Here is a 13503-nt window from a genome sequence, read left to right on the forward strand (position 1 = left end):
ATGTATCCTTGCTCACCGTTAGGCTGCATTCAGTCAGTTTCGATTCCGGAATTGCCTAGACTAGATAACATCCCTAACGTAAACTACTGACACATAAACATCACCAGCACAATGCCTTCTCTCAGAACATCATACGAAGTAGGGCTTGACTTTCTACAGTTTCTGGGGCAGAGGATCTCGAAAACAGACATTAACGAACTTCGGAATATTTACAACTTTGAGTTCAAAAGGTTTGCAACATTGACCCAGAGTCACCGGTTCAGTCTGGCTCATCTGTTTTACAAGTTTTGCTTTATTTTGTCTTTGTAATCTTGTAATAATAAAATATAGTGTGTTTTGTATATGATCGTTTCGTTTGTGTATGATATTATCGACCTGGCATGTCTTTTTCTACCTTGATGCAATAGCCTTGTTTTTCCAGGCTGAACTCATTTGCACGTGATTGTTTGTTTTCAGGGATGGAAGACAAGACCCCACATTTTCCAATGTGATCAATGCCTTAAAAGTTTTCAATAAAGCCACTACAGGGAATGGGAAAGTCATGTTTCGCTGGAAACCAAAGGTGAGACCTTAAATGGTAGTATTTTGTGTCTTCGGGTCAATTTCTGTAAACTTTGAGCTCTTCTAGTGTACTCATAAATGTGATAAACTAATTAACTTCAGCATCAAGCCATTTCATTTTGATTTTTAAGGAAGGAAGATAAATCATATTGCATTTTCATCTCTTGTCTCCCTCCTCCTCCTGACAGGTGCGAGTGTACTACTGCGATCAGTGGAAGTCCTTCACAAAGCAGAAGACCAAAAAGTCAGCCACAGATTCTGTCCCAGCATCCTCTTCTCCTCCGATCACGAACCCTGTCCTGACTCCGAAGAGGAAGCTCGCTTCAGAAATCCTCAACAAACTCCGAGTGAAACGGTGATCATCAGAGATATAATTTGCATGTTTTTTGCTGGCTAGGAAAAATGTATTCAACTTTAAATATAATATATAATTCATGTGATGTGTGAAAAACTAGTAATCACAGGCTTCCCTTCTCAATGGCACATTTTCCTTTTGAAACTCATTGTCAGGTGTGTTTTTGTTTCAGAGCTGAGCTCATCAAAGACAAAGGAGGTGTTGAAATAACCTCTGACCCCAAGGCCACCAAAGGGAAGGTTACGTTTACCATCAAGGAGCTAGGGAAGCTGTTTGTGGTGAAGTTTCACATCGTAAACCGGGGCGAGAGCTGCGTCTACTTCACGTACTACACAGCCTTACACAAGATGCGCTGCTTTACTCTCGTGGATAAGAGGAGAGTGAACCGTGTTTCTCCTCTTCTTCTCTGTCCAGGTGAGAAAAACAGAATCTAACTGGTGGATCCAAAATGGTCAATATTCATATTCATTCATATTTTATGTTTCTTATGATTTATCAATATTACATTTGATTTCATATATTCACATACTCCTACTCCATATATTAATCCTCATCATATTTTCAAGTATTTACTGTTTAATGTACTCCTTTATGGTTATTCTTCTCATGTATGCTTGTTATATTCAATTGTTCTTCAAAGTGTTCCAATGTGACAGGTCATGTTGACACGTTTGTGGGTAGATATTTGACGCCTGCCAAGTACTGCAGAAGCGATGGTGTTTTCAGAATTAGTTTGCTCATTTGAATTTGATGTACCTTTTGTATCAAAATATGTCTGTTTGCATTTTTTCAGACATGTGATAATGCAAGATCTGCAAAATTCTCTTAAGGGTGTCGAAACAACCCTTTTTGTAGCTATTGTCATCTATTTTTGACATTTGAGCAGTCTGTGACATAATGGATAAATCCATTTGACCTTTTCTTATTAGACCAAAACATAAGTTTGAGTGGGATGTAAGTTTTCCTATGCTTATGGTATAAAACGGACTGGGTCTTTGATAGTTTAGATTTTCTTTGCTTTTCTTTACTTCTTCTTTGCTCTTTTTGCTTCTCGCATCCCTTCTGCATCTTCTGCTTCTTCTCCTCTACCTCTCATTTTATTTTGCAAAGTCTTAATTTTGTTCCTTCTTTCTCTACATTTTGATCTTTATCTTCATATATTAGATGATCTCTGACTTAATCATTGCTGGACTGCCTGGATGTAATTTTCTCAAGTTTTTGCATCACATAGATAGATAGATAGATAGATAGATAGATAGATAGATAGATAGATAGATAGATAGATAGAATAAATGAAAATGTATATAGGTTGTAAGATGCTCACAAAAATGTCATATTGATGTCTTCTGCTAGGTGAGAGTTATGTTGTTGAAGTGCGATACAACATCCACCATCACGGACACTTTCCAGCTACCATGTACTTTGAGTTCTGCCCAGAGGCGGATCCTCCTGGAACTGCTAAGCCCTTCTGTGTAGTCCGGGAACTGGAGGCAGTGGTTCAGACTGGACTAGCTGGAACACTGGGCCCAGAGAGCCCATATAACCCCAAACAGAACAGACGACTCCGTCCAGAGAACAGGATTGTGGAAGAAGGGGTACCACCTGAGAGGTTAGATATCTATCTATCTATCTATCTATCTATCTATCTATCTATCTATCTATCTATCTATCTATCTATCTATCTATCTATCTGTCTATCTGTCTATCTGTCTGTCTGTCTGTCTGTCTGTCCGTATATGTGTATAAGTCAGTCGTTCATCCATCCATCCATCCATCCATCCATCCATCCATCCATCCATCCATCCATCCATCCATCCATCCATCGTTTATCTATTCTATCTACCTTTTAGCACACTAGCAGCTCACTTCCTAGTATGGTAAGCTGATTCAGTGTAGTTGAATCACTCTTCTTCCCATTCTATTTTGTTATAGTTCCATCAGACATGGTCTGGAGATTATAGTCAAGTTGAAACAATATAATTACCCAGTCTACTTGAAGGAGTTGGCCAAACACAAGCTGGAGGACTCGGAGCACCTATCACCCTCAGTAAGACAGCAACTTCCCAGAGTGAGGCAAGCAAGCATGGACACTTTTAAAACAAAGAATTTTTGTTAAAAACACAGCTTTCTCTCTCTCTCTCTGTGTGCATTGGTCACTGACATCTGTATGTTCTCAGGCGAGTGCTGGACACTCCGCTTTGCATGAAGATCTACACCGAGCGCTTTCACCTACTTCTGTACCTGGAAGAGATTCAGATGGAGGTGGACATCAAGAAGTATGATCTCTATGGCAAGACCATGACCCTCGACAAAGCAAACAAAAGGTTGCTTGTTCTCAATGTGAGTGAGAAGGAAAATTATTTTCAATTGTGTTCTTGTTTATGTCAGATGTTGTAACCGATATCATGATGTCACTCGCAATTTTAGGTAATTTTTTCATTTTTATGATTATTTCATCTTTGTCTCTTTCTTTAATTTAGGTACCAGGGGTGGCAGAGAACAGACCGTCCGTACTGCGAGGAGATAAACTGAACGTGTGTGTGTCAAAGGACAGGAACCAGCCCGTCACTGTCTATGAAGGCTATGTCCATTGTGTAGAACTTGAGAGAGTTAAACTCGGCTTCTCAAACAAGTAAGAAATATGTAATATTACAAACAATGTTAACGTGATTCATAGCTTCCATAAATAGTAACTACATTGTGAAATGTTTTTTAAATATTTTAATTAATAACTTTTTTTTTTTAATTAGTAATATGTAATAAAATAATATTAAATAAATCTCAAATTAATTGTGTATATATATATATATATATATATATATATACACTACTGTTCAAAAGTTTGGGGTCAGTGAGATTTTTATTTTATTTTTTTTAAAGAAATTAATGCGCTTTTAGCAAGGATGCATTCAATTGATGAAAAGTGACAGTAAAGACTTTTACATATTTACAATAAAAATCAATTTTAAAAAATGCTGTTATTTTGAACAACTGTTTTCAATATTGATAATAATAAGAAGTTTCTTGAGCAGCAAATCAGCATATTAGAATGATTTCTGAAGGATCATTTGACACTGAAGACTGGAGTTAATAATTTAAAATAGAAAATATAATAATATTATATTAGTGTATATATATAATATTTTTTCAAATCTTTTTCAAACTTGACAGACACTAATAGCCTTCATTAAGACTATAAACTAACATTGCTATATTACAAAATTATTAACAAATCCTTAGCTAGAAATTTGGACATTTCTGGTTTTAGACACATCACAAAAAAAAAAAAAAAAAAAAAGTGATTCCTTTTTGGTTCTGTGTTTGTAGGCTTCTCAAGCTGTTTGTCAACAATATGAAGTTTGATGTGGAGTTCAACATCAATCGCTTCCCCTTGAAGCTTCAGCACAGGGCGGTGGAGCTCGCTGTCCAGCACAAACTGGGCGATGTGCTGTTCCCCTCTGATAAGGGCAATAAACACACTGCACTACCACACCTGAGGTCTGCACACAAACAAACACACTCACACACTTCTGTTTATGGACAGCTACAGTACATCTGCACATGTGTTAGGAATTTCCTCCTCGATGATGTCAGTAATACATGAACACAAAGATACTGTAACTTGAGCTAAATGTATCTATGTAAAATATGAAAAATAGTGGTCTCAGGTCTCAGACTTTTAGCCCCCACTGTGTGTGTGTGTTTGTGTTTTAATAAAGTCTTATTGTGTTCGTCCCCCAGAATGTTCAACAAAGATTTAGAGAACAACCCTGAGCAGAAGGCGGCAGTGCAACACATCCTGTCAGGCACATCCAAGCCAGCACCTTACTTGATCTTTGGACCCCCTGGTACAGGCAAAACTGTCACAGTAGTGGAGGCCATAAAGCAGGTGAAAGCATTCATAAGGACTACTTCATGTGTTTATTTCAGCATTAAACAGCTGTGTGACTCATGACTTGTGTGTGTTTGTTGCATCAGGTGAATAAGTCCGAGGCCACGACCCATATCCTGGCCTGTGCTCCCTCAAACAGTGCCTGTGACCTCCTGTGTGAGAGGTTATTAGGATATGTGGACGGCCATCGCCTCTATCGACTTTATGCCCCCAGTAGAGACCTGAAAGCTGTACCGCAGAAACTGCTGGTAAGACATATGCATGGGGTATGTCTGGAAATGCCAAACTACCATTCTAATCATATTCTTTGAAATATGTATCATGTACACAAATGTTCTGTATACATGGAATATGCAGATGACAACTAAAGAACACAATGCAAGAATACAATGCAATGCATTTTGATTCATGATTGACATGATTATTGGATATATTTTAATATAATAATATTTTGTTACATATTATATAAATGTACAAAAAAAATATTACATAGTATATCTATATTTAACATGTTTATTATTATATATTAATATTATTTAAATATGTAATATAAGTAAATTGTTATTATTTATGCATATATATACATAAAGTATATATTTATTATATATTAATATTATTTAAATGTATAAAATAAATGTTTCATTTATAATTAAGTATAGTAAAGAATATAGTTAATATATTAAAATATATTAATATTATTTAAATATAAAAAAGTTACACAGCTGTTTTCAACATTGATAATAATCATAAATGTTTCTTGAGCAGCAAATCAGCATATTAGAATGATTTCTGAAGGATCATGTGACAATGAAGACTGGAGTAATGATGCTGAAAATTCAGCTTTGATCACAGGAATAAATTACTTTATATTATGTGTTCAAATAGAAAACGGTTATTTTAAAATAAAATATTAAATATTAAAATATTATTTGTAATAATATTTCACAATATTACTGTTTTTACTGTATTTTTAATTAAATAAATGCAGCCTTGGTGAGCAGACAAAACTTCTTTTAAAAACATTGAAAATCTTACTGACCCCAAACATTTGAATTTCATTGTATTATAATTATGTCATTAGAATATGTATATGTGTGTGTAAAACAGAATATGTATTCCTAAATATCCATTCCAACAGAAACACAGTAACTGGAGTAAAGCTGATGGCAGCTTCCTGCTTCCAACTAGAGAAGTTTTGATGAACTACACAGTCATTGTGGTTACACTGGTCACCGCTGGAAGGTACAGCACGCCCATCATAACACTAATATTGCACCTGAATCTTGTTCTTTTCTCGTTGTACGCTGTATCGTAATAGTCCTGTCATATTCTCTGTTAAGTTACCTTGTGCGAGCTAGGATGTTCTGCTCTGGTGGCTAAAAATGAATATCTATTTGTGTGCTCTTCAGGCTTGTGTCAGGAGGTGTTGCTAAGGGTCATTTCACACACATTTTCATAGATGAGGCTGGACAAGCCGTGGAGCCTGAGTGTCTCATCGGGGTTGCAGGTAAAAGAGGAAGGGTTGGGAGAGGAGGATGAGAACATGAATTAGAACACAAACAGATTGTTTATTTCTTCATTGCGCTCGCTCTCTGTGCCCAAGGTTTGCTCGACCCTGTGAAGGGCCAGCTGGTTTTGGCCGGAGACCCACAGCAGTTGGGCCCCGTTTTGAGATCCCCACTGGCACAACTACACGGAATGAGTACTCAAAGATTTTTCACATATTTTTACATTGGTTTCTTCTTCTTCTTTAAGGAATAGTTCACTTCAGAATTAAAATTTCCTGATAATTTACTCACCCCCATGTCATCCAAAATGTTTGTCTTTCTTTCTTCAGTTGAAAAGGAATTAAGGTTTTTGAGGAAACATTCCAGGATTTTTCTCCATATAGTAGACTTCAATGTCTACCAGCGGTTTGAAGGTCCAAAGTGCAGTTTCAATGCAGCTTCAAAGGGCTCTCCATGATCCCAGCCGAGGAATAAATGTTATATCTAACGAAACGATCGGCCATTTTCTAAAAATTTTATATATACTTTTTAACCACAAATGCTCGTCTTGCACTAGCTCTGTGATGTGCCACGCTTTACGTAATCACGTTAGAAAGGTCACGTGTTACGTAGGCAGAAGTACCAAACAAGTGTTAACAAAGCAATTGTGCAAAGACTAAGTCAAACGGCCTTTACAAAAAAAAGGTTAAACAATGATGTTGGACGATTTTGATAATGAAATGAGGTTTTTGCCTTACCGCGGTACTTCTGCCTACGTCACTTGTAGTGCAAGATGAGCATTTGTAGTAAAAAAGTATATAATTTTAATTTTTTATTTTAGAAAATGACTGATTGTTTCACTAGATAAGACTCTTATTTCTTGTCTGGGATCGTGTAGAGTCCTTTGAAGCTGCATTGAAACTGCAATTTGGACCTTCAAGCCATTGGCAACCATTGATATCCACTATATGGAGAAAAATCCTGGAATGTTTTCCTCAAAAACTTCTTTTCGACTGAAGAAAGAAAAACAAACAGCTTGGATGACATGGGCGTGAGTAAATTATCAGGAAATTTTAATTCTGAAGAGAACTAATCCTTTAACTCAGACTTCAGTCCTAACAGATATCGTTTGATATACAACAGGTCAGTCCCTCCTGGAGAGGCTAATGAAACAGAACACTCTCTATCAGAAGATCCAGGATGGTAATTCTGTATATGACAGCCGCTTCGTCACCAAACTTCTCCGCAACTACAGGTACTGATGGGTTATTTTTTTCTCCCATCAATTTTTGATGTCATAAGTTATGACAGATGTCTTATTGTTAAGTTATTCTCGCCCCATCCCAGGTCTCATCCCGCCATCCTCAAGATCCCCAATGAGCTCTTCTACGAGAATGAGCTGCAAGTGTTTGCAAACCAGATGGAGCGGGAGGCCTTCTGTCACTGGGAGCATCTCCCTAAGAAGGTACCAGACCACTGTACAAAAGCTCCTTCGTGTTTTTTTTCTAACCAAGTGCAAGAAGCAAAGAAATGTACTGTTTTGTATAGATAATTATTATTGATTAATTATTGATAATTGAATGCTTGAATCTGATTGGTTGATGAACGTTTTAAGGTGTGCAATTATTTTAAGGGAAATGCATGGCTAAAGTAGTTCCAGGCAGGTTTTGACCGCATTACATGTCCATATCACTTTGCCAAATGATCTAATTTATTTCAAAGGTCCTTACAGTCATAAACGGCAAAAGAACCAAAACCCACAACAACACTGACCAAGCAACAAATATAGTAAAAAATATGATAAAAAAACTAATTATTTCCATGTTTTTTTTCCACAAAATTATGTTTTATTATGTATGGAAAGCACATACTCTCTTTCTCCTGCTCTCTCTCCCACTCAAACACACACATGTAGAGTACACTAGAGTACACACTCGCATAGAAACGTTTTGTCAGTGCTGCTCTGATGATTTTATCTGTAAAATAGTTTAGCAACTTAAAAGCTTCATGACATTTCACACTAGCGAGGTGATAACGACGCTGTTCTTGAAGCAGATAAACTTACAGTTTCGTTATTAGTAGAGATGCTGCGGCCAAACACTGTTGAGAAAATTCAGTCATCATTTACTCACCTTTATGATGTCCCAAACCTGTAGGAGTTTTTTTCTTCTATTGAACACAAAAGAAGATATTCTGAAGAATGTTGGTAACCATGTAGTTGAAGGTAGCATTTGACTTCCATAGTTTTTTTTCCTACTATGGAAGTCAACGGCTACTGTCAACTGTTTGTTTACCAAAATTCTTCAAAATATCTTCTTTTTAGTTCAACAGAAGAATGAAGCTGCAATTTTTGTACAATAAATGAATAAAGCACTTTTCTTGTTTCTGTGATGAACAGGGATTTCCTGTCGTGTTTCATGGAGTGATGGGGAAGGATGAAAGAGAGGCCAACAGTCCTTCGTTCTTCAACGTGACCGAGATCGAGGTCATCGTCAGCTACCTCAACAAGCTCATGGAAACGCAGGGCAAGAAGGGCCTGCCAAAACTCAGCGCCAATGACATTGGCATTATTGCTCCTTACAGGAAACAGGCAAGACTGAGAAACCTCTTAAAATTGGATTAAAATGTATTCTATTACTAATGAAAAATGGCAACATGTTGAAAAGGAGAAGTTAAAAATTAAATAAATAAAAGGTTCAAACCCAACTTCACTCTTTAACAAAAGGTTTTTTATTCATTTAAGGTGGAAAAAATTCGGAAGGCTCTGAACACTGTGGCGGAGATAAACAAATGGAAAGATATCAAGGTTAGCCTGTGATTTCCCTTTTATCTTTTTCCCTCAAATTGCCTCTCTAATTTCAAAATGAGTCATTTCTGCTGCTTGATTATTTGGCTCTTGTAGGTGGGGTCAGTGGAAGAGTTTCAGGGTCAAGAGAGAAAAGTCATCATAGTTTCTACTGTCCGTAGTAGCGTAAACTATGTCAGAATGGACCAAGACTTCAACATTGGCTTCCTCTCAAATGAGAAGGTATATTCTTCATCTCAAATTGATAAGTTGGATATGCACCTTATTACCAATTTTACTCTGCTAAATCAAGTATATATATATATATATATATATATATATATATATATATATACATATACATATACACAACCTTACAAAAGCTTGGGTTTGATTAAGATTTTTTGTATGTTTTTGAAAGAGTCTTTTATGCTCATCAAGGCTACATTTATTTGATCAAAAAAAAAAAATTCTAATATTCTGATTTGCTGCTCAAGAAACATTTGCTATTTGCAATGTTGAAAACAGTTTAATATTTTTGTGGAAACAGTGGTAGTTTTTTCAAGATTCTTTGATAAATAGAAATGTCAAAAGAACAGCATTTATTTGAAACAAATCTTTTGTAACATCATAAAGGTTTTTACTGTCATTTTTGATCAATTTACTGTGTCCTTGCTTAATAAGAGTATCAGTTTTGTTTAAAAAAAAGGGTACTGACAACAAACTTTTGAAAAGTGAAAGGGTAATTCACCCAAAAATGAAAATTCTGTCATTTATTACTTACCCAAATGCCGTTCCACATCCGATAGCTCCGTGAGGCTTGCATAGGGAACAATGGCAATTCGTCTCTCAAGATCCATAAAGGTACTAAAAACATATTTAAATCGGTTCATGTGAGTACAGTGGTTCAATATTAATATTATAAAGCGATAAGAATATTTTTGGAGCGCCAAAAATAACAAAGTAACGACTTATTTAGTGATGGCCGATTTCAAATCAGTCCTTCAGGAAGCATCGGAGTACAGTGAATCATCGAATCTGCTGTTCGGAGCGCCAAAGTCACGTCATTTCAGCCGTTAGCAGTTTGACACGCGATCTGAATCATGATTCGATACACTGATTCACTGTGCTCCGATGCTTCATGAATCATTGTTTTGAAATCGGCCATCACTAAATAAGTCGTTATTTTTGGCGCTCCAAAAATAGTCTCGTCGCTTTATAATATTAATATTGAACCACTGTACTCACATGAACTGATTTAAATATGTTTTTAGTACCTTTATGGATCTTGAGAGAGGAAATGTTATTGCTCCCTATGATGGCCTCACGGAGCCATCGGATTTCAACTAAAATATATTAATTTGTGTTCCGAAGATTAACGAAGGTCTTACGGGTATGGAACGGCATGAGGGTAAGTAATACATGACAGAAGTTTTTGGGTGAACTAACCCTTGACCAAGAGCTACTGGTTGGCATTTGTAGATTCAAATAACTTTTAGCTGCAAGAGTAAAAGTTAAGAAGTTTATCACAGAAGCTCATAATCATAGAAAAATTAGGAACAGAGGTCAAACATGTGTTTCTGACCATCTGTTTGGACTTAGATTAGAGAAATTATTATGCCAGCCAATCCCGTAGTAACCCCCTTCTGTTGCCCACAGAGGTTTAATGTGGCCATGACAAGAGCCAAAGCCCTGCTCATTGTGGTGGGAAACCCAGTTATCCTAAGCAAGGATCCTACTTGGCAGAGGTAAGACCTTAGTTATGTATGTTCCTCTCAGCTTAACCTGCCTCTAACCCGATGGCAACTTTAATGCGTTCTGCAGATCACTTACAGAACCATTCTGAAGGATATATGACTTGAAATTAGCAAAAGCTTACTTGAAAATGGCAAGCTTCAATCTGATTGGCTAACACAATCTTTTATAACATACCATATTAGCATTTCTTATGCAAAACAATGAGCTAGCTTTACATTGGCCACATGCCTAAAAGGAAAGAAATCTTTTTGTTTTTCTTACACTTATATTTAGAAGCAATGCACACAAGTTTGGACTCTAGATCTGTGATTGTTACTAGATTTATGTGCTCATAGATTTGAAACTGGAGAGAGTTCTGTTTAATTTCAGGAAATGGATCCAAAATGTCACACTAAAAGCCAGTTCACACCAAGAACGATATATAGCATCCACACCAACGCACAATAGCTCTCTATTATAAGTGCATGCTGCAGTTTTGTCATCTGTCACTTTAAAGGCTTGAGCTCTTTAATGGATTCCGATTGGCTGTAAATGTTTTTATCGTTCATCAGCGTGAGAATGATTCCAACGATATAATTTCTCTGTGCATTTATCGTTATAGTTGTGGGGTGGACTTTGCTATTTTTTACATTTAGATCGATTTTTAGAACAATATCTTTATCATTTTAGTTATCGTACTTGGTACTTAACTGATAATCTGTTCTGTACTGTATGCAGTAGTTTATTAGTGTGTATTTGATTGTGTAGGTTTATCCGGTACTGTGAACTTGAGCAGGGCAACACTGGCTTTGACTACAAAGATGCTGAAGGAGAGGAGGATGTGGTCAGCCGGCTGGCGTCTTTAAAAATCAGCTCTGATGGTACACAGCCTTACATAACACATCCAGACCTGAAGTGTGACTGTATTATGTACTCGTATGACTCATTGCGTGTTTATGTCTAGATACTGACGAGAGCCCACTACAGCAGCATGTGCACCCGGAGTGGAGAGCTGAACAATGAGGACCAGATTTACAACAATTAAATGAGACAATCAGTTTACATCGGGAGAAAATGGGAAATCAATTTATTTTTTATCAGTTTTGAATTATCCCAAACTCATTTAATGTTGATTGCAGCCAGTAAAACGATGCATATGACTGATTCATTTCATAATTCAGCAAAACAGTCAATTTATGTACTACTGAGATAATACTGGAGAGGTTCTAGCACTCATGCAAACTGATGTAGATCAAAGATCAGTCGCAATATTGCTTTTACTAATCAACACGCTTTCATTCAAACAGCTACGTTTTATTCTTTTTTTTTTTTTTTTTCAAAAATGTATTGTTTCAAATCTTTATAGCACTTGATCACTTTACTGAAAGTCATTAATTGAAACAGTGTTAGGGTCAAACATTTTTTTAAAATGGCTAATAAAAACAATTTAAAATGACTGTCTCAGTAATTGAAAATGTATGTCAATATGCAACTTCAAATTATGGCAATCTACAGTTCTGTGCGAAAGACTTAAGCCACCACTGGTTTTGTTCTTTTAGCAATGTTTTAATGACCATCCATATTTATTTTTCAGTATCTTTATTATGATACAAACTGGAAATATGTACACAAAATGTAAAAAAAAAAAAAAATCAGCATTTAGTGTGACCTTCTGTCACATGTCTCCTGGATTTCCATTTCCTCAAAGAAGAAATTCTGAGAAACTTCTCATCAGATTTTGAAAGTTTTCTTGGCCTTCCAATCATTTTCCATTCGATTTAGGTTTAAGAGAGCCTGGTTCCTGCTATTGCTCAAGTGTAAGGGGAGGTCACTTAAAAGGTTAGTTCACCCAAAAATGAAAATTGTCATTCCACACCCGTAAGACATTTGTTCATCTTCGGAACACAAAGATATTTTTGATAAAATCAGATGGCTCAGTGAGGCCTGCATCACCAGCAATAACACTCCCTTTTTCAATGCCCAGAAAGCTACTAAAAATATATTTAAAACCGTGACTACAGTGGTTTAACCTTAATATTATAAAGCGACGAGAATACTTTTTGTGTGTATCAAACTGCCAAAGTCACGTGAACTAAAGTTTCAAAACACTTATGACGTAACGAAGCCTTGCTTACTGAGATCATGTGATTTTTGCCACTCTGAATCACTTATTCGAAACAAAAGATTCGTAAAGCTTCGAAGCTTCATGAAGTAGTGTTTTGAAATCGCCCATTACTAGATATTGTTGAATAAAATCGCTATTTTGTTATTTTTGGCGCACAAAAAGTATTCTCGTCGCTTTATAATATTAAGGTTGAACCACTGTAGTCACATGAACTGTTTTAAATATGTTTTTAGTAGCTTTCTGGGCATTGAAAAAGGGAGTGTTATTGTTATTGCTGTCAAGGAGGCCTCACTGAGCCATCGGATTTTATCCAAAATATCTTAATTTGTGTTCCGAAGATGAACGAAGGTCTTACAGGTGTGGAACTACATGAGGGTGAATAATTTATAAGAGAATTTTCATTTTTGGGTGAACTAACCCTTTAAAACTTGCCAGTTTAGCCTATAAAGGGTGTTTTTTTTTTTTAGTACTGCATACAAATTTACTATTTTCTGGTTATGTTCTAATAAAGAGACTGAGAAATGATTATATATGGTCATTATATCATTGCTTAAACAACAT

At 36.2% G+C, this 13503-nt stretch overlaps 1 protein-coding gene across 1 annotated transcript; it reads left to right on the top strand.

Moving 5' to 3' along the window:
- The first annotated feature begins 43 nt into the window (after window positions 1–43).
- Window positions 44–12269, top strand: mov10a (Mov10 RNA helicase a). Its single transcript, XM_067373150.1, has 22 exons — window positions 44–230; window positions 457–562; window positions 750–916; window positions 1089–1330; window positions 2270–2525; window positions 2849–2989; window positions 3094–3256; window positions 3397–3548; window positions 4244–4414; window positions 4658–4805; window positions 4895–5056; window positions 5947–6050; window positions 6218–6315; window positions 6412–6510; window positions 7439–7550; window positions 7643–7760; window positions 8694–8885; window positions 9039–9101; window positions 9198–9323; window positions 10740–10828; window positions 11586–11698; window positions 11782–12269. Exons 1-22 carry the CDS (start codon window positions 112–114, stop codon window positions 11838–11840), a joined length of 3000 nt encoding a protein of 999 aa, XP_067229251.1. The 5' UTR covers window positions 44–111; the 3' UTR covers window positions 11841–12269.
- The last annotated feature ends 1234 nt before the right edge of the window (window positions 12270–13503 follow it).

This window comes from Chanodichthys erythropterus, chromosome 21 (genome assembly GCF_024489055.1).
Source record: "Chanodichthys erythropterus isolate Z2021 chromosome 21, ASM2448905v1, whole genome shotgun sequence".
Lineage (NCBI taxonomy): Eukaryota > Metazoa > Chordata > Actinopteri > Cypriniformes > Xenocyprididae > Chanodichthys > Chanodichthys erythropterus.

Excerpts from the sequence above, each read along its gene's own strand:
- mov10a (XM_067373150.1), top strand. The coding sequence starts at position 112 with ATGCCTTCTCTCAGAACATCATACGAAGTAGGGCTTGACTTTCTACAG. Across the intron at positions 1,331-2,269 it reads TCCTCTTCTTCTCTGTCCAG|GTGAGAGTTATGTTGTTGAA; the intron begins GTGAGAAAAACA and ends GTCTTCTGCTAG. Across the intron at positions 2,526-2,848 it reads GAAGGGGTACCACCTGAGAG|TTCCATCAGACATGGTCTGG; the intron begins GTTAGATATCTA and ends ATTTTGTTATAG.